Raw genomic sequence first — 22,817 nt, 5'->3', positions numbered from 1 at the left:
AGCCGAAACGCGTTGATTGCCCGATCTGAGAAAGGCTGGTATTACGAGTTAAAAGCAAACGCCATCACTTGAGCGCAATCGCAATATACGGTACAATGGTTACCGTATCCTCAGAGCTCTGATTAACTGTTTCATGAAACAAAAAAGTGTCACAAAACACATCAAAATACATTACAAAGTACACTTACACTCATAATAACACTATCTAATAACAATTATATAAACAAAATATTGCACCCAAAAGTTTTAAAGGCTCAAAGATATGAGATCTCAGGTGTTAGAAAAAAAAAGGCAGCTAAAGGGCTTTAACATAGATACATACATATACATGTCTACATATGTATATGTATGTGTCTATATATATGTGTGTGTATATATATATATATATATATATATATATTATATTTATATGTGTATATATTTATTTATTTACAGATATATATATATATATATATATATATATAAATGAGAAACAAAAGCAAACACTGCTCAGGCGACCAAGGTGCTGTTAATACCAAAAGTGTTTATTCATCCAGACAGGACATAGTCAGCAAAAAAGAACACCTGACATGTTTCGCACATATATAGGCACATACATATGTACACATATATATGTTTATTTATGAATAAACATATTCCCATATGTGAAGAAAATTGGAATGCATTTTGCGCTCATCGGGTTAGAGCAAGAGCAAAAATAGTAATTTACTTTAAATTCATAATACCAGCGCAACCCGTCGAGCGCAAAAGCCAAAGTTTTAGCGCAGTTAATGCTTGAGTGGGAGCCAGGGCCGTCTTTAATATTGACTGGACCCTGGGCAAAATTTTCTTGGGCCCCCCCTACCCCATGCAATTTCACTCTCCACCCTAACATCCCAAAAAACAACTAAATCAATTTTTTTTAAAATTAATTATTAGCCCATCGTTGGATCATCCACTGCTGGGCTAATCATTTTAAAAAAATGAAATAAATTGCAATATGTGAAACTGGACCTAAGCAGTACTAATAAGTAAATAAATATATACATTTCTCCACTGTGGATTCATTTAATATTCTTTTGAATGTAATTCTGGTGTGAGGTTAGGTGGTTAAAGATATTTAGGGCAGCCAACAGGAGCAAAGCAAGACTGAGGAGGAAGCATGGAGGTGCAGACAAATATAAGTTTACTGACTAGAACAGCAGAACTACTTTGGGAAGCTGTAAAATCTGAGACAGAGAGAAAATAAAAACTATAAAAATATACCTTACATTAATGTGTGAAGTATCAGCATGACACTGTACATCAGCCACAGCAGCATAAGTCAATTCTTTGCTAGGAACAAGTTCCCTCTCACCCTGCACTAGACAATGCTGCATGGGGAGGGGCGTGTGTGCACTCACTTATTTTTCCCACTGACACCTTTCTACAAAGCACTGTTCCCCTAACAAACTTCAGTTAGTTGATCTTAGGGCCACAGCAGAAAGAGCAGGGCTAAGGGGACCAGCAGACTGGATGCTGTATGTCCAAGGCTGCATGATGCTCAAATCCTCATGTGCCTGCTGTTCCAGCTTTCTGCTGCATGCGCCTACAGTCAGCCCTACCCAGAAACAATCCCCACAACCAGAGCAGTTACCTGGTAACAGTGGTAACCCCAGTAGGACCTTTTCTGATGCAGTGGGAATGGCTGGATGCCGAGTTAGGGCTTTGCATTCAGTACTGCAAAGTGCACATCTAAAACAGCACATGGCAATAGCTTGGCATGTCACATGACACCGGCATGGTCTGGCACAGTTTAAAAAAAAATATATATATATAAGCAGAGTACTTTTTACTGTGACGGTATTAGGAATGAATGTGTGTGTTCCCCATGTCACATCAGCAGTCGGGTATGAACCATAAAAAAAAAATAAAAAAAATTTTTTGGACTCTTGGGCCCCTCAACAGAGACTGGGCCCTGGGCAGCTGCCCCTTTTGCCCTGTGTTAAAGACGGCCCTGGTGGGAGCATTAACCCCTTAGTGACCAGACCATTTTTCAATTTTCTTACCGTTAAGGACCAGGGCTGTTTTTACATTTCTGCGGTGTTTGTGTTTAGCTGTAAATTTCCTCTTACTCGTTTACTGTACCCACACATATTATATACCATTTTTCTCGCCATTAAATGGACTTTCTAAAGTAATACCATTATTTTCATCATGTCATATAATTTACTTTAAAAAATGTTTATAAAATATGATGAAAAAATTGAAAAAAAAACACACACTTTTTCTAACTTTAAACCCCTAAAATATGTTACACATCTACAACCACCAAAAAACACCCATACTAAATAGTTTCTAAATTTTGTCCTGAGTTTAGAAATACCCAATGTTTACATGTTCTTTGCTTTTTTTGCAAGTTATAGGGCAATAAGTACAAGTAGCACTTTGCTATTTCCAAACCATTTCCCCCCCCAAAATTAGCGATAGATACGTTGTAGCATTGATATCTGTCAGGAATCCCTGAATAACCCTTCACATGTATATATTTTTTTTAGTAGACAACACAAAGTATTGATCTAGGCCCCTTTTGGTATATTTCATGCCACCATTTCACCGCCAAATGCGATCAAATAAAAAAAATTGTTAACTTTTTCACAAACTTTAGGTTTCTCACTGAAATGATTTACAAATAGTTCGTGCAATTATGGCACAAATTGTTGTAAATGCTTCTCTGGGATCCCAATTGTTCAGAAATAGCAGACATATATGGCTTTGGCATTGCTTTTTGGTAATTATATTATGTATTATGCCCAGCAGTGAAAGGGATAATTAGGTAGCTTGTAGGGTTAATTTTAACTTTAGTATAGAGATCAGCCTCCCAACTGACACATCCCACCCCCTGATCCCTCCCTGACCCCTCTCAAACAGCTATCTTCCCTCCTCCACCCACCAAAGGTGAACCCCATCTTAAGTGCTGGCAGAAAGTCTGCCAGTATAAAAATAAGTGTTTTTTTGTTTGTTTGTCCTTTTTTTTTTTTTTTTTTTAATATATTTTGTTTTTAATTATATATTTTCTGCAGTGTAGGATCCCTCCTTACCACCCAACCTCCCTGAGCCCCCCCAAACTGCTCAATAACTCTCCCCCCTTTACCTATTTGCCGCCATCTTAGGTAGCCAGTACCCTGTTTGCTCTAAATTATTGTATATATTTTTAAAAAAGAAATAAAATAACACTTTTTTCTGTAGTGTTGCTGCCCCCCCTCATTAGCAAGCCCCCCTCCCAGATCCCTTTCCAGACATGGATCCCACATAGGATCCCCCTCTTCTCCTTCCCCCTCCTCCCTCCTTCCCACTCATTGCAGTGATGTAGTGCAGCATAGCAGTCTCACCTACTCTCGCCCCCTTCATGCCCCCTTCCCGCTCTCCTCCCGCCTCCTCCAGTCAGGCCCCCTTCACGCTCTCCCACCCACCTCCCTCCAAGCCCTCCCACACCACCAACGAGCGGCACTATCGCTGGCCGATGCAGAGAGGGCATCTGTTGCTTAGCAAAGGGTATTGCACAATGCCTCAATATCGAGGCATCGCTGCCATACCCTGAAAGCAGCTGGAAGTGATCATGATTGCTTCTAGTGCTTGAAACCCCTGAGGACGTACCAGGCACGTCCTTTGTCGTTAATGGACATTTTTGTAGGACGTACCTGGTACGTCCTTGGTCGTTAAGGGTTTAATTAGCGCTCCACTAATCTGACCCTAAATGCCTTCAAAATCCCTAACTTTGTGCAAGTGTACCTACTATAATTTATGCTGTTTTGATGGCAAAAAGGGTGGTCACACCAAAAATTTTATTTGATTTTTCTTTTGCTCACTTTACATTTTGTTAAAGGGACAGTCTACTTGAAAATTTTTATTGTTTAGAAAGATAATCCATTTAGTACCCATTCCCCAGTTTTGCATAATTTATCTCACTGCTTTTTACAACCTTGTATTTTAGCCAGTTAGTGCTGGTTCATGCATAACCATTATCATTCTCCATGGGTATGAGCACAATGTTATCTCTATGGCACACATGAACTAGCATTATCTAGCTGTTGTGCAAGGCCCCCTGCAAGGGCCTAAAAACAGGCAAATTTAGCGTTATAAAGTATATTAATGTAACGTTGGTTAAGCAAAGCTGGAGAATGGGTAGTATAGGCATTATCTATCTTTTTATACAATAAAAAATCAAGTAGACTGTCAAACAAAAATAAACTATTAACATTAATATTTTTTTAAAGCATTTTTACTTTACAGCATTTTTTCATATCTGTCTAAAACTTTTGCACAGAATAGGTACAGAATTAGGTTTTTGCCTTCTCTAGAGAGACTGGGAGAATCACACGTTCGTGGAAAGCAAGAAGTGTTTATAATACCCCTTTAAAAAGATCTCCAATAATTTTATGTACTTTGTGTAGGCTATAAAGAGAATTGTAGTTTGCTGCTGAGCTGCCCTTGTATATGAGCACGGTGCAAGCTTCGCACTAAGGTAAAGATCCAGTGATGATTTATAGTTACAAACAACTGAAGAATGGATCATAAAAGCTATATCCCTAATCTAGTTATTGATTACAATGCATATTACAAGCTGGCTAGCTTCCCTAATCACAGTTGTATTATTGACAATACCAGGGCCACGTTACTTGCGATCCGGATAAGCGAGGTGCTCGTCACTACATAATAATTTAGTGATCTTGTCAGAAAAAAGAAAAAAAAATGTGCAGAGGAGAAAGTGAAGCAGAAAATATTGATCCTAATGTGGCTGACATTTCAGTTCATTTAGTCAGCATTGATCCGTCACAGTAAGCACAGACCCTGCAGAGTAGGTAACATGGGAGCTAAAACAAAGAGTACTGTGAGTTTGATAAAGGGTAGTCCCTGCGCTTTCAGATGAAGTGTATTGTGTGCAGGTGCCGGCTACACACAACAAAACAACTTCACACCTGCACAACATCACACACCAGCGCCTTCTCAGCTTGGCATAAGAGCCAGTCCAATAAACACAACATTTGGTCTTTATACTCAGCAGAGGTCGATTTGTAATACAAACACAGCTTTACTTGCTGACTTTACATTTTGTACTGGCTAATAATAAGTAATAGATCAGCATAAAATAATGCCATTTTAATAAAGTGCCAACTTCACATGGCAATCCAAATGCCCTTCAGCATAGTTTAGACCTAGTTCACATTCATTTGGTATCCTTAAAGGGACATTAAAATTGTATTACTTTATTACCTCTACAACATAGCATTTTAAAATGTATTTACATTTCTTCAGGGGTGTAACTACAGGGGTCTTAGGGTCTCAGCTGCTACCTTTTAGGGGGCCTGCTGCTGCTCAAGCAGAATCAGATTCCAGGGCAGCTTGTTTATGGGGCTGCAATTTTTTCTAATCACCTCTAGAGGCTGCTACACTTTTATTGACTGAAAAACAACAGGCAAAATTAACTAAAGCTTTGCACAGAAATCAGGCAATGTGTTGTGTTGCTTTTCTTAGTGCTGCAGTGTTTGTTAGCAGTGTTTGCAACGCTGTGTATTAACTCCCTTTAGTGTGTGCATGTCTTTGTGTGTGTGTGTGTGTGGTTTTGTGTGTGTATACGAGTATATACGTGTGTATATACATGCATGTGTGTGTATACGAGTATATATGTGTGTATATACATGCATCTGTGTGTAAACGTGTATATATGTGTGTATATACATGCATGTGTGTGTATACGAGTATATATGTGTGTATATACATGCATGTGTGTGTATACGAGTATATATGTGTGTATATACATGCATGTGTGTGTATACGAGTATATATGTGTGTATATACATGCATGTGTGTGTATACGAGTATATATGTGTGTATATACATGCATGTGTGTGTATACGAGTATATATGTGTGTATATACATGCATCTGTGTGTAAACGTGTATATATGTGTGTATATACATGCATGTGTGTGTATACGAGTATATATGTGTGTATATACATGCATGTGTGTGTATACGAGTATATATGTGTGTATATACATGCATGGGTGTGTATACGAGTATATATGTGTGTATATACATGCATGGGTGTGTATAAGAGTATATATGTGTGTATATACATGCATGTGTTTGTATACGAGTATATATGTGTGTATATACATGCATGTGTGTGTATACGAGTATATATGTGTCTATATACATGCATGTGTGTGTATACGAGTATATATGTGTCTATATACATGCATGTGTGTGTATACAAGTTTATGTGTGTGTATATACATGCATGTGTGTGTATACGAGTATATATGTGTGTATATACATGCATGTGTGTGTATACAAGTTTATTTGTGTGTATATACATGCATGTGTGTGTATATGTGTGTATATACATGCATGTGTTTGTATACGAGTATATATGTGTGTATATACATGCATGTGTGTGTATACGAGTATATATGTGTCTATATACATGCATGTGTGTGTATACAAGTTTATGTGTGTATATATATATATACATGCATGTGTGTGTATACGAGTATATATGTGTGTATATACATGCATGTGTGTATACGAGTATATATGTGTCTATATACATGCATGTGTGTGTGTATATACATGCATGTGTGTGTATACGTGTATATATGTGTGTATATACATGCATGTGTGTGTATACGTGTATATATGTGTGTATATACATGCATGTGTGTGTATACAAGTTTATTTGTGTGTATATACATGCATGTGTGTGTATACGAGTATATATGTGTGTATATACATGCATGTGTGTGTATACGAGTATATATGTGTGTATATACATGCATGTGTGTGTATACGTGTATATATGTGTGTATATACATGCATGTGTGTGTATACGTGTATATATGTGTGTATATACATGCATGTGTATGTATACAAGTTTATTTGTGTGTATATACATGCATGTGTGTGTATACGAGTATATATGTGTATATACATATATGTGTGTATATACATGCATGTGTGTGTATACGAGTATATATGTGTGTATATACATGCATGTGTGTGTATACGTGTATATATGTGTGTATATACATGCATGTGTGTGTATACAAGTTTATTTGTGTGTATATACATGCATGTGTGTGTATACGAGTATATATGTGTGTATACGTGTATATATGTGTGTGTATACGAGTATATATGTGTGTATATACATGCATGTGTGTATATACATGCATGTGTGTGTATACGAGTATATATGTGTGTATATACATGCATGTGTGTGTATACGAGTATATATGTGTGTATATACATGCATGTGTGTGTGTATACGAGTATATATGTGTGTATATACATGCATGTGTGTGTATACAAGTATATTTGTGTGTATATACATGCATGTGTGTGTATACGAGTATATATGTGTGTATATACATGCATGTGTGTATATACATGCATGTGTGTGTATACGAGTATATATGTGTGTATATACATGCATGTGTGTGTATACATGCATGTGTGTGTATACGAGTATATATGTGTGTATATACATGCATGTGTGAGTATGTGCATGTGTTTGTGTATATGTGTATTAAAAAGTCACCCTAGCAGTAATAATGTCAACCTTGCAATGTTATCTGAAATGCACTGCTGTGCTTTTCAAATGCCTTTTATGCTTCTTGAGTATCTAGTAGGATTTTACTGTTACTTCTAGTTAAGTTTACTGCCTTAATTTACTGTGCCTGATTCATAACAAATTCAGTCATCATATGCATGCCAATCCAGGTTCATGCACTACTTTAGACACAACGTGAGCATAAATATAACCAATACATATAAGGGACTGCAGTTGTTGCAGACCTTCAGGGCAATTGTATAAAAACGGTATAAACAGTTAAAGTTAATATTTGCATTGGTGGAAAACAGTTGTTGCTAAACCTTTCAGTATCGACATTACTTCCTTGTATTGTTCTTTGGCTCACATAATAAAGCCCACCCTGAGGTATTTTGTGGGTTGTAGATAGGGTTGCCACCCAGCCGGTATTTTACCGACACAACCGGTATTTTTAAGGTTCATGTCAATGTAGAAAATAAAGAATAGATATTGAAACAAAGCCCCTGCCAAAGTGCAACTTCTTCTGAGTGTGATAAATACTAGTTATAAACAAATGAGCATTTAAAATCAGTCCTATCAGCTTTAGTTTTTGAGTTATGCTATTGAATTATTTATGCAAATTTATGTTAATTAGCATGGCCGGTATTTTCTTCCAAGAAAGGTGGCAACCCTAGTTGTAGATAGGTGAAAGCAAATATTTAGGGTGCATACCTATCACCCCATTGTCAAAATAAAATAAGTCTGCTTGTAACCTGCTATTTACTTGTAGGCTCAAACAAAACATTTGTCACTTATTACATAAGGAACAGCAGAGCCAAACCAGTTCATACCATTACAAATTCACAGGCAGCAACATCTTCACACACCATGACATTTGCCCCTCTCCATTCCTTGCGAAATCATCATTGATATGCAATATCCACATAGAACTAAACGTCTGGAATATTTTATTTGGCTTCATATGTGCTCTCCTAGTGTGATGTATAAAATGTCTATTAATAGATATAGATTTGTGAATCTGTGGCAAAATGAGAGCTATTATAAGAATAAATGGATGCATTATACAGCAGAAAACAAACGTACAAAATTATTTTGAAGAAATGTACTTCAGTATTTGCTTCTCAATTCTTGTTGCTGTGGCAACCAGACATTTTGTATTTAGAATTGAGTATAAAATGTATGTATACACGCAAACATTCAGTGCACAAAGTACTTGTATTCGCTTACATACATTTGGAGATGATTTCAAGTAATGCAGTTGCATTTTAAAACACACATTACATTATATTGACAAACATCCCAACCTGCAAAAACTCATTTCAGGGAGGTGGGTTCACCACTAAAGTCACATTTAAAAAAAAGTAGCTTTATTGCACAACCACATACAACAAACCTATTTTCCAGTGATCGTACGCTTGTTGAATGCTTAAAAATTTTAGAATACAAAGTTTAATTGCATGCAGTAAATGAGGTAGTATTTGTGTTTTTATTTTACTAGAATAAGTGGGGGCTTTTTGGTTATTGGTGCATGCTTTGAGGGTTCTATATCGTCCTAGCAACTAAAGGCATTCCTTAAAAAAAAAAAAAAAACACTTTTCAGGATTTGGGCCACATTGGATCATGGTACTTGGAGTTTCAGGGAGATTGCATTCCATTTGCTGGCATCAGGGAGCCGCTATTACAATCAGGGAGACTCCCTGGATATCAGGGAGAGTTGGGATGTCGTATTGACAATGTTTATTGTATTATTACTTGCCTGCAGTTTGTGAATGAGAAAAGACTAATTTGCCTTTTGTCTGAGTTTCGGATGCCTATACAAGGTCACTCACTATTCTCTTGCTACCTTTTTCCTGATCTTTTTATCTTTCTCCCAGGTGTTGGGATGGATCCGAAATGGAGAGTCCATGCTTAACGCCAGCCTAGTGAATGCCAGCTCACTTTCAGAGGCAGAGCAGCTTCAGCGAGAGCACGAGCAGTTCCAGATGGCTATTGAGGTAACATCAGATCATTCATTTCTCCTCCTTTCTATATTAGACTGAAATACAGTTCATCTAAATGGGGCTGTTGATTATTCTAGTAAAGCTGTTTATGCCAAGAGTTATTACTATTTTCTGTACTAGAGAGACACAGTGTTAGTGTTCTGAGAAGAACCTGGAAATTTAGAAACATGAAAAATTCAGACTGAACACATTTTGCATAACCAACATGGTTATATTAATATACTTTTTTAACCTATGTGATTACCTTGTGTCTAAGCCTCTGCAGATTGCACCCGTTTCCAGTTCTTTTGACAGACTTTCATTTTAGTCAATCAGTGCTGATTCCTAAGTAACTTCATGGGAGTGAGCACAATGTTATCTATATGACACACATGAACTAGCGCTGTTTAGTTGTAAAAACTGTCAAAATGCACTGAGATGAAAGGCCTTCAAGGGTTTAGAAATTAGCATATGAGCCAACCTAGGTTTAGCCTTCAACTAAGAATACCAAGAGAACAAAGCAAATTTGATGATAAAAGTATTTTGGAAAGTTGTTTAAAATTGCATGCCCTATCTGAATCATGAAATTTTAATTTTGACTAGACTGTCCCCTTAAGGATAAGTCTGAAAGCACATATGACATCCCTGTAGTATAAAACTACATAGGACAGATTTATATGTGAAGTTGCCTGATAATGTAGAGCATAGTAGTAGAAAAAAAGGCAGGCTCACTGTGTATGAAGGGCAGAATATTTGAGTGCATAGGCGCTTTAGTATATGAGCTTTAGAATGTTATGTTGAACCTGATCTCTTGAGGTGGAGCTTGTAAGCATGACGTATGCAGAAGCTGGGAGTATGCAGGCAACAAATTATAAAGAAATCCCTGAACATATGTAGAGTAGCCCATGGGTGTACAGATGAGCGATAGATTCTGGGGATGAGCTGTAGAGCGTGAGGTTAGATAAGGACGAAGAGAGTCACCTAAGAATCCATAAAGAAGTAATTAAAGGAACACTAAAGTCAAAATTAAACTTTTATGATTCAGATAAAGCACACAATATTTAACAACTATCCCATTCACTTCCATTTTTTTATTTGAACACTTTCTGAAGCACCAGCTCCTAATGAGCATGTGCAAGAGTTCACAGAATATACAAATATACCTTTTGTGATTGGTTGATGGCTGTCACATGATGCAGTGGGAAGGAAAAATACAATTAACTGAAATTTTTCAGAAAAAAATCTACTACTTGTGAAATTCAAACTAAATGCTTTTGCATTGTCTTTTTATTATTCATTTATTAATTGTGATATTTTGCGGTGTTTAGTGGTCCCTTAAAGAGATAGGAGAGCAGTGTAAATGGAAATCTAGCACATATGATTCGACCCTTAAAGGGACATGAAAATTTATTTCATGATTTAGAAAGAGCATTCAATTTTAAACAACTTCCCATATTATCTAATTTGCTTCATTCTCTTGATATCCTTTGTTGAAAACACATCCTAATAGGCTTGGTAGCTGTTGATTGGTGGCTGCACATAGATACCTCATGTGATAGGCTCCATACATTGCTATTTCTTCAACAACGGATATCTGAAAAGTGAAGCAAATTAAATAATAGTAAATTGGAATCTTGTTTAAAATAGTATTCTCAATCTGAATTATGAATGAAAAATGTTGGGTTTCGTGTCCCTTTAATGCACAGTATCCTGAAGCCTGAGTGAGCTGAGGACACTAGGGGCTCCATTACATATGCAGTGTCGCCCGCAAAATGCTCCACGCCAGATTTTACACGATTTTGGTATTACATATACGGCGTAGCATACAAGTTACACGCGTATATTTCACCCTTCAGACGTATTTTTTTTAACCATAGACTAACATAGAACAGCCGCGCAATTTGGTATCCAATATACAGCGTAAGGACTTACGCGCGCAAAATTCAGAGAATCTACTCCATTCTTATCTCGCCACAAATTGCAGGCGCAGTAACCCTTGCACTGACTAAAAAAGCAACGTAACTCCTTGAAGGCGGCTGCGCATGGGTTTATATATGAATTTTGAATAGCATAATTACATGTCGCATTTATATTTGAAATCGCGGTTCATTTTTACGAGTGTTAGCCTAATTTGCATAAAACTACTCTTTATTGACACTTTCCATGGACAAAATACTGGCGTAAGTTACTTACGACGACTGAAATGTGTATTTGCGCACATTTCAGTATATGTAAAACCCCGATGTGCGAGGTGAAATTACGGGCGGCGCAGGTTTCTACGCTTGCGCCGAAGCATGCGCGGTATATGTAATCGCGCCCTAGAAGTCTATAGTAATGGGGCTCCTTATTCAAAGTGAAATTTGAAGGCAACAAATAGCTTGAGTCTGTAGTAAATGCAAAATTTACAGATCATGTTCCGGTTATAAACCAAACATCTTGAAGTAAAAATCTCTTAAACCTATGATAGTTCTGTTGTTACGATAATTTTTTTGCAGCTGTTGATGTTTTGATTTTGCTAATGAGGCGTAAATGCACAGAGGAATCCAATACTATAGAGTACAACTTGAATTGACTTAATATACAGCAGCCACTGGAGGCTCCATTACCAAGTGGGGTTGTTCAGTTTAAACCTATTCCACACTGTATTCAGCCCATGAAACACTTTTTTTTTTTTTTTTTTTTAAATATGATTTAAATATGTCCATTAGAAAATTAATCAAAATAATATGAAATTACTACTTTCACACATCATGAATTAATATTAGTTAAAAAAATATGCGTTCAAATATTTTAGTCATTCTATTGAATGAAATATCTATCACCTCAGGGAAAACCTATTTGGAAAAACCAGTTAGATGTGGCTGTGCTGAATAAACCAACATTTTCTGAAGGACAAACAAAACAATTATATGTTTAACTGCTACCCTTTTACACAAATGATCATTTTGAGTACCATGCCTTGTAATATTATTTAAATCAATAAGCATGAGGAGCATAGCAATGCCTGTTAGTTTAAAGGGATATTCTAGGGCCAAAAATAAAGCTTTTTACATTAAATCATTGTTTTGTTTATTCATTTATTCCCTGCAAATGGATTAAATGTGTAACCAGCCTTGCACTGGGTGAGATCCTGTGCCTTCCCAAAGAGAGAGAGAGTAACCATCATGACATATATCTGCTGCAAATACTGGTACTTGTCCTGGGTAAGGGGGTGTCATAGGGGTGTGACTATGTATTTAACTTTTAATAAACTAGGATTGTGTTTAATATGTTATAATGAAAATAAAACATGCTACTGAAACAGAGTATTTTATTTTTACACTATAATGACTAGAGTGTAGGATGTGTACTGAATTGGAATATGTGAAGAGAAATGTGTAAAGAAACCTGTTGATTCCTGGGATTAAAGGGACAGTAAAAAAATGTATAATTACAGCATTAACATATCAGCAGAGTCTGAAGTATATGAGATTAACAGCTTGTTTGCTGCAATTGTTTTTCAGTGGTTACACTCCACCCAGCTCTTTCCTTATTTGGGGGAGCCAGACTGGATTTGAATCTGGAGATGACAGGACTTAACATTGTGTTCAAAATCTCAATTGTTTGACTTAAAGGGACATGAAACCCAATTTTTTTCTTTTGTGATTTAGATAGAGCATGTCATTTTAAACAACTTTCTAATTCACTTCTATTATCTAATTTGCTTAATTCTCTTGATATCATTTCCTGAAAAGCATATCTAGATAGGCTCAGTAGCTGCTGATTGGTTGTTGCACATAGATGCCTTGTGTGATTGGCTCAACCATGTGCATTGCTATTTCTTCAACAAAGGATATATAAAGAATTAAGCAAATTAGATAATAGAAGTAAATTGTAATGTTGTTTAAAATTGTATTCTCTACCTGAATCATGAAAGAAAAATGTTGGGTTTAGTGTCCCTTTAAACAGAAACGATAAGATAACATAATACAAATTAGGGACAAACATGTGGCAAATGTTAAGACTTAAGGGACAGTCTACACGTTAGTCATCTTAAAGTCTTACCTTAGACTAAGCTGCAAATAGCCTCCTGTACCTTTTCTATATTATTTTCTATATTTCAGCCATTTCTATATCATGCAGCAGGAATGGTAAAAAAATTATTTTAAAATGAATATTGTTTCTGGCCACTTTGAAATGGCTGCCAAGCTCCCCCCACTGATGACATCACAATCTGGGCTGTATCTATGTACTCTGCTGAATAGTCTTGACAGTCTGTTAAATCTAGTGAGCCTTTTGTGATTGGATGCCATATGCAGCCCAGATCATGATGTCATCAGTGGGTGGAGCTTGGCAGCTATTTCAAAGTGGCCAGAAACAATATTAATTTTAAAATAACTTTTTTACCATTCCTGCTGCATGATATAGAAAAGGTGCAGGAGGCTATTTGCAGCTTAATGTAAGGTAAGACTTTAAGATGACTAAGGTATAGACTGTCTCTTTATTTTGCCTCATTTGCCTGTAATTTAAAGGAAGTATGCACAAAGTTGTTTTACTAAGCATAAGTAAGCATTTTATATTACAATCTCAGTGTTTACTTCAGGGCATATATGATAGAATCAGATGCTGGGCATAAGTGCCGGTGTCCTGAAGCACTTGAGAATTCAGGGTGGAGCCCTGCACTACAGGATCAATATACTGCTCATTTTTTTTTAATCACCAGACGGGGAAAAACACAAAGCAACATGTTTAAATAAAGGGTTAACTGCTGTCCAGAAATCATCCACTAACGCCTTGTGAATAATTGTGATGGTCCTTTTCATGCACTAATGTCAGCCAGTAAGCGCTTACAAAGTACTTAAACTGACTTTCATTTCTGAGAGCTGAAATGAGCTTATCTATCCACAAAACCCTCCAGATAAACCCATAGACTGCATTGCAATATAAGATGATGCATCTAATGAAAGGAGATTGGCATGAGAGTATTGTACCTTTTCAAGTTAAAAAAAAAAAGTGCTATTTTTTGTTAATTCTTAGCATTTGTCAGGAAGATTTCATGCCAGAGAAGCAGACACGATCTCACAAGAATGACTTTAGGAAACAATCATTTTTTAATATAAAAACTAAGGACAGCAGTTGTTCATCCATGAATGTTGAGTAATAGGCTCAAGATAATTACTGTGTAGTTCCTAATGACTTTCTGCGAGTTTCCAGTCATCAAACGCACATTAACATGAAAACACTATTAAGAGAGAACATAAAATTGCATTAGAAGGTATGGAAAATTGCAGTGTTTATTTCTAAATAAATCTGATGTTTCTGCTCTGCTTGTGGACCTGTTTATTGCTTAATGGGATTTTAACATGGGTTAATAACTTTTCTTACCCGAGGCAATAAAATGTGAGATATTTTGCTTCCCTAGCCACGTGCTGTTGAGGTTCTTCAGTCTCGCCGCACATAGTATGTCCCCAAGATGCTGCATAGCTTAGTGGTTTTATTTAAAGGACAGATACGTCTCTAAAGAATTTACAGAAACATTAAAGGAATTTTATATATACATAATATATATATATATATATATATCACAGCAACTAAGCACTTTATTTCAGAACTTCTGCATACAGAATATATATTTTATAAACATTTTAAACTTTAAAAGGGACATAAAACCCAAAGTTTTTTCTTTCTGGATCCATTCCATATTATAGATCATACAATTTTAAACAACTTTCCAATTTACTTCTGTTATCTAATTTGCTTCAATCTCTTGGTCTCCTTTGTTGAAGGAGCAGTAATGCACTACTGGGAGCTAGATAAAAGCCAATAGCAAGAGGCATATATGTGCAGCCACCAATCAGCAGCTTCTGAGCCTACCTAGGTATACTTTTCAGCAAAGGATGCAAAGAGAACAAAACACATTAGATAATAGAAGTAAATTGGAAAGTTATTTAAAATGTCATGCTCTTTCTGAAGTGAGAAAGAAAAAAATACTGGATTTCATGTTTCTTTAATTATAGAAGCAAATTTGTATTGTTTTGCAGTCTAGGGACATGAAAAGTCTCTTGATTGTGTTTATCTTATCTTCTCTGCTGTGACCATTTAGGGACAGATATAAATTAGCTCTTTAACTGAGCAAGCAATTACTGTGTATCACGTTGCAGGATCATATTTTCACTTCAGCTTCTAGAGTATATTCAACTCCACAATCAATGTTATTATGTATTTTAACATTAAATAAAATCCTTTTTTTTTTTTTGGGAGGCAACCGTGTATTTTGCACTTTCAAAATAAGAAGAAATCTTTTATTTTATTGAGCTCTGGAAATAATCTTACCTTAAATTGTGCAGGGACTTTATGCCCCATCAGCAAACAGTTTCAATTTGGGCTGTGGTCTTCGTGTTCCGGTGCTATTGATTATTCATTAGACCATTAGTTTAATCATTTATAAGGTTATCAGAATCTGGTCACTAGTATTATCACTAAACATGAGGGAGTATATGTGACATAACACAGAAATATATATACATAGCAAAGACGTGCACAAGGCTGAAAGAGGTGGTCAAGAAGTCCCTAAAGTGGGTGTAGTGTGGTCTTACATCTGTACAAAAGGAAGAGAATGGGTTGGGCAGTAAGAAAGGATTGTCTGAGGAATATCTTAATATGATGGAAGAGAGGGAAATGCTGTTAATATTCTTAAATAGGAAAAATAGCATAATTTATAACCATGTTTAATTATGATCAAAACTCTCCATATTTTTCTTTATTTGTAACACTGAATTCCCCCCTTCTCATTTGCCTTCCTAGAAAATAAAAGGTCCTATTATTTCTTTTAGACAGGTAAAGTAACCTACTGTGTTCCCATTATAGAGGTCCTTTAGATGATCCTATTTATGTAAGGTCTGTGCGTTTCCTTATGTGCCATCCTTTTCTTTGTGTAGTCCCTCTTCCATGCAAGCTCCTTGCAGAAGACGCACCAGAGTGCTCTACAGGTCCAGCAGAAAGCTGAGGCACTGCTGCAGGCTGGGCATTATGATGGAGATGCAATCCGTGATTGTGCTGAGCAGGTTGCTGTACACTGGCAGCAGTTAATGCTAAAGATGGAGGACAGACTCAAGCTGGTCAATGCTTCTGTGGCCTTTTATAAAACATCTGAACAGGTCAGTAGCAAGACTTGTTCTCTATAAGCAGTTGGTATCTCAGGTGTATCATTGCATTCTGTGGAAGAGTAGCCTGTATCCTCCAGAACATCTCAGTGCACATGTTACTATCATATCTAATAAACATAGAACCATCTGCATGTTACCACTGAACCTCATGTATAAGGCTCCAGGCAAACCCTTCTATGTCCTAACATTATAGTTAGTGAAACTGCTAATCATCATAGCATCTTCTAGTATGTAGTAATATTAGACTCATGTGGGGGAGTATTTTTAGCCATTGTTATCTCTATGGCATCTTGCAGGTATGCAGTGTTTTGGAAAGCTTGGAGCAGGAATATCGCAGAGATGAGGACTGGTGCAGGGGTCATGAAAAACTGGGACCAACCACAGATGCAGACTTCGTACTGCCACTAATCAGCAAGCACCTGGAACAGAAGGAGGCCTTCCTCAAGGTCAGATAGAGACCTACCTGTATAAGTGTTGTTTCTCTTCTAGAACAGCAAATACCACACAATATTTAGCTCAGTCATTTCTGATCTGCTAAACTGGTGTATCAGTTGCTGCATGCAATACTGATGTTATAGATGTTACTGTTTTATATGTAACAAATAAAGTTTCTTCTTGTAGGCCTGTACATTAGCACGGCGGAATGCGGAGGTGTTTTTGAAATACATTCACCGCAACAATGTCAGCATGCCAGGAGTAGCTCCGCACACTCGGGGCCCAGAGCAACAAGTCAAAGGTGAGACAAAGAAATTGCATTTGTTGTCTAGCTACAAAAAAGTTCTGAATAGCAAGAAACTAGTGAAAGATAAAGTGTTCTTATTATTTAACATTAAAAACAGGTTTTGCATGAACTGAATCAGTCAATCAATACATAATAGTTTCATAGTTAAAGGGACAGTATACACTCATTTTCATATAACTGCATGTAATAGACACTACTATAAAGAATAATATGTACAGATGCTGTTATAAAAATCCAGTATAAAACTGTTTAAAAACTTATAAGCTCTCAGTTTAGCTCTGTTGAAAAGGTAGCTGGAAAGCCCACTGCAAGTGGGAAATAAGACACTTCCCCCCTCCCCCTTCTTTTGCATATGAAAAGACCCTTTACACAAACAGGAGCAAGCTGGAGAAGGTAGCTGACGGTATTCTCATAAAACTTTGGGGCTTGGTTAGGAGTCTGAAAATCAGAGCAATGCTATTTAAAAATAAGCAAAACTATACATTTAAAAAAAACAAAACAAAAAACTTTATGGGCTATATAAATAGATCATCTACAAAACATTTATGCAAAGAAAAAATTAGTGTATAATGTCCCTTTAAATCATTTTATTGAAACCTGTATGAATTATAATTGACTTGTCAATATATTTCCAGTTATAAATAAAGCTACGTTTCTCACAGCTTGAATGTGAGTGACTTTGAGTGAATGTAATAAACCAATCTTCCTGGCGTCCAAATATATTGCTATTCAATTGCATATACAGGAAATAATTTGTTTGTCTCTAACTACTACTTGTAAGCTTTGTAGGGATCCGGGCCCTGTAATGCGTATAATAGTTATTATATAGTTAACTAAAACTCATGAATATAGGCAAGTTTGAAATAAAAATTATAGCTCCTTTTTATTTTTATTTAAAAAAAAAAATCATATTGGTGCTACAAACTTGTAAATTGTATGAAATTATTTAAACTCCCTTTTAATTTTATTGATATGCCATATTTATTAATTTTAAATTTGTAGGTTATGTATAAAACATTTTTTCTTTCATGTAATTAGCAAGAGTCCATGAGCTAGTGACGTATGGGATATAAATTCCTACCAGGAGGGGCAAAGTTTCCCAAACCTCAAAATGCCTATAAATACACCCCTCACCACACCCACAAAGCAGTTTTACAAACTTTGCCTCCTATGGAGGTGGTGAAGTAAGTTTGTGCTAGATTCTACGTTGATATGCGCTCCGCAGCAGGTTGGAGCCCGGTTTTCCTCTCAGCGTGCAGTGAATGTCAGAGGGATGTGAGGAGAGTATTGCCTATTTGAATTCAATGATCTCCTTCTACGGGGTCTATTTCATAGGTTCTCTGTTATCGGTCGTAGAGATTCATCTCTTACCTCCCTTTTCAGATACTCTTATATATACCATTACCTCTGCTGATTTTCGTTTCAGTAGTGGTTTGGCTTTCTACTACATGTAGATGAGTGTCCTGGGGTAAGTAAGTCTTATTTTCTGTGACACTCTAAGCTATGGTTGGGCACTTTTTTATAAAGTTCTAAATATATGTATTCAAACATTTATTTGCCTTGACTCAGGATGTTCAACATTCCTTATTTCAGACAGTCAGTTTCATATTTGGGATAATGCATATGAATAAATCAATTTTTTCCTTACCTTAAATTTGACTTTTTCCCTGTGGGCTGTTAGGCTCGCGGGGGCTGAAAATGCTTCATTTTATTGCGTCATTCTTGGCGCAGACTTTTTTGGCGCAAATTTTTTTTTCTGTTTCCGGCGTCATACGTGTCGCCGGAAGTTGCGTCATTTTTGACGTTTTTTGCGCCAAAAGTGTCGGCGTTCCGGATGTGGCGTCATTTTTGGCGCCAAAAGCATTTAGGCGCCAAATAATGTGGGCGTCATTTTTGGCGCTAAAAAAAAATATGGGCGTCACTATTGTCTCCACATTATTTAAGTCTCATTATTTATTGCTTCTGGTTGCTAGAAGCTTGTTCACTGGCATTTTTTCCCATTCCTGAAACTGTCATTTAAGGAATTTGATCAGTTTTGCTTTATATGTTGTTTTTTCTATTACATATTGCAAGATGTCCCACGTTGAAACTGAGTCAGAAGATACTTCTGGAAAATCGCTGCCTGGTGCTGGAGCTACCAAAGCTAAGTGTATCTGCTGTAAACTTATGGTATCTGTTCCTCCAGCTGTTGTTTGTACTGTTTGTCATGACAAACTTGTTAATGCAGATAATATTTCCTTTAGTACTGTTACATTACCTGTTGCTGTTCCGTCAACATCTAATACTCAGAGTGTTCCTGATAACATAAGAGATTTTGTTTCTAAATCCATTAAGAAGGCTATGTCTGTTATTCCTCCTTCTAGTAAACGTAAAAAGTCTTTTAAAACTTCTCATTTTTCAGATGAATTTTTAAATGAACATCATCATTCTGATTCTGATAATGGTTCTTCTGGTTCAGAGGATTCTGTCTCAGAGGTTGATGCTGATAAATCTTCATATTTATTTAAAATGGAATTTATTCGTTCTTTACTTAGAGAAGTCCTAATTGCATTAGAAATTGAGGATTCTGGTCCACTTGATACTAAATCTAAACGTTTAGATAAGGTTTTTAAATCTCCTGTAGTTATTCCAGAAGTTTTTCCTGTCCCTAGTGCTATTTCTGAAGTAATTTCCAGGGAATGGAATAATTTGGGTAATTCATTTACTCCTTCTAAACGTTTTAAGCAATTATATCCTGTGCCATCTGACAGATTAGAGTTTTGGGACAAAATCCCTAAGGTTGATGGGGCTGTCTCTACTCTTGCTAAGAGGTATTTCTTCAGATTGTTCAAATGTGGGGACTTCCAGAAATAGATTTGATGGCCTCTCATCTAAACAAGAAACTTCCCAGGTATCTGTCCAGATCCAGGGATCCTCAAGCGGTAGCAGTGGATGCATTGTCACTTCCTTGGAAGTATCATCCTGCCTATATCTTTCCGCCTCTAGTTCTTCTTCCAAGAGTAATCTCCAAGATTCTGAAGGAATGCTCGTTTGTTCTGCTGGTAGCTCCAGCATGGCCTCACAGGTTTTGGTATGCAGATCTTGTCCGGATGGCCTCTTGCTAACCGTGGACTCTTCCGTTAAGGAAAGACCTTCTGTCGCAAGGTCCTTTTTTCCATCAGGATCTCAAATCCTTAAATTTAAAGGTATGGAGATTGAATGCTTGATTCTTAGTCAAAGAGGTTTCTCTGACTCTGTGATTAATACTATGTTACAGGCTCGTAAATCTGTATCTAGGGAAATATATTATAGAGTCTGGAAGACTTATATTTCTTGGTGTCTTTCTCATCATTTTTCCTGGCATTCTTTTAGAATTCCGAGAATTTTACAGTTTCTTCAGGATGGTTTGGATAAAGGTTTGTCTGCAAGTTCCTTGAAAGGACAAATCTCTGCTCTTTCCGTTCTTTTTCACAGAAAGATTGCTAATCTTCCTGATATTCATTGTTTTGTACAAGCTTTAGTTCGTATAAAACCTGTCATTAAGTCAATTTCTCCTCCTTGGAGTTTGAATTTGGTTCTGAGGGCTCTTCAAGCTCCTCCGTTTGAACCTATGCATTCATTGGACATTAAATTACTTATAAAGTTTTGTTCCTTTTGGCCATCTCTTCTGCCAGAAGAGTTTCTGAATTATCTGCTCTTTCTTGTGAGTCTCCTTTTCTGATTTTTCACCAGGATAAGGCGGTTGCGAACTTCTTTTAAATTTTTTCCTAAGGTTGTGAATTCCAACAACATTAGTAGAGAAATTGTGGTTCCTTCATTATGTCCTAATCCTAAGAATTCTAAGGAGAAATCATTGCATTCTTTGGATGTAGTTAGAGCTTTGAAATATTATGTTGAAGCTACTAAGAATTTCCGAAAGACTTCTAGTCTATTTGTTATCTTTTCCGGTTCTAGGAAAGGTCAGAAGGCCTCTGCCATTTCTTTGGCATCTTGGTTGAAATCTTTAATTCATCATGCTTATGTCGAGTCGGGTAAAACTATTTTCAGTTTTTTTCTTTATAAGATTTAAACTTTATTTTTGGGTGTGGATTTTTTTCAGCGGAATTGGCTGTCTTTATTTTATCCCTCCCTCTCTAGTGACTCTTGCGTGGAAGATCCACATCTTGGGTAGTCATTATCCCATACGTCACTAGCTCATGGACTCTTGCTAATTACATGAAAGAAAACATAATTTATGTAAGAACTTACCTGATAAATTAATTTCTTTCATATTAGCAAGAGTCCATGAGGCCCACCCTTTTTTTGTGGTGGTTATGATTTTTTTTATATTAAGCACAATTATTCCAATTTCTTATATTTATGCTTCACACTTTTTTCTTATCACCCCACTTCTTGGCTATTCGTTAAACTGATTTGTGGGTGTGGTGAGGGGTGTATTTATAGGCATTTTGAGGTTTGGGAAACTTTGCCCCTTCTGGTAGGAATGTATATCCCATACGTCACTAGCTCATGGACTCTTGCTAATATGAAAGAAATGAATTTATCAGGTAAGTTCTTACATAAATTATGTTTTTTTTAAATACCTACATGTGAAAATGAAGTTGCTACTTAAATTTAAAAAATAACTGCAGTGCCTTTCCTGAGAGCTTTACATTTTTTGGCAGACTCTTACAGTTTAAATTTACAGTTTTTCTAGACAAGATGTTAAGTTTTCTACAAACTAAAAATAAAATGTGTGCTTGAAGAATGCACACAAACACCACGGCTTCACAGGTAGGTTGTGAAAGTGTTTCTATACTTAGAACACAGAAACCTAATACAGATTTTCATATTTAAGGCCTTGCTAATGATAGTGTGGACGCGATTACCAATATCGCTGGACCGTGCTACCATCAGCAAGCAATTTTGAAATGACATGACCAAAATGGCAAATTGCGCTAACCAGAGAAGGGTTAGTGTGCCCGACTTTGCTCGAGTGCAGCCTATACTTTTAATAGGTACCGCAACCTCGCTAATTTGCACTGGTATTACAAGTTAAAATTATAGTAAAAGCTGAAACTGATGCCGGATACCCCATTGGCTTGATCAACTTCAAAATGTGAGTACGTTTTTGGCTTCTTTTTTTTTTTTTAATATCCTTGACATACTACACCAGGGGTCTCTCTGGTTTTGTGCGTTCCTTCCCCTCTTTTGTTTCTATATATAGATATATGTCTAAATATATATATGTGTATATTTGCCTATATATGTGTATATTTACATATACTGTACACATAAATACTTATGTATACATATATATGTAAATGTAGCTACCAATCAGCAAGTGCTATCCAGGGTTCTTTATTTGATTTTTCAAATAAAGATACCAAGAGAACGAAGAAAAATTGATTATAGGAGTAA

The 22,817-nt window shown here is 36.4% G+C and overlaps 1 protein-coding gene across 1 annotated transcript in view; it reads left to right on the top strand.

Moving 5' to 3' along the window:
* The window catches only part of KALRN (kalirin RhoGEF kinase), a 731,621-nt gene that overhangs the window by 129,105 nt on the left and 579,699 nt on the right, over positions 1–22,817 (top strand). Inside the window, exons 10-13 of the mRNA XM_053698064.1 lie at positions 9,447–9,566; positions 16,469–16,687; positions 16,993–17,142; positions 17,318–17,432. Of these exons, the coding sequence (XP_053554039.1) occupies positions 9,447–9,566; positions 16,469–16,687; positions 16,993–17,142; positions 17,318–17,432 (604 nt within the window). The remainder of the gene's footprint in view (positions 1–9,446; positions 9,567–16,468; positions 16,688–16,992; positions 17,143–17,317; positions 17,433–22,817) is intronic.

The sequence above is a fragment of the Bombina bombina genome, chromosome 1 (genome assembly GCF_027579735.1).
Source record: "Bombina bombina isolate aBomBom1 chromosome 1, aBomBom1.pri, whole genome shotgun sequence".
NCBI classification, from domain to species: Eukaryota; Metazoa; Chordata; class Amphibia; order Anura; family Bombinatoridae; genus Bombina; species Bombina bombina.
Note: the sequence above shows the minus strand (reverse complement) of the source record. Positions and strands in the feature narration are given on the sequence as shown.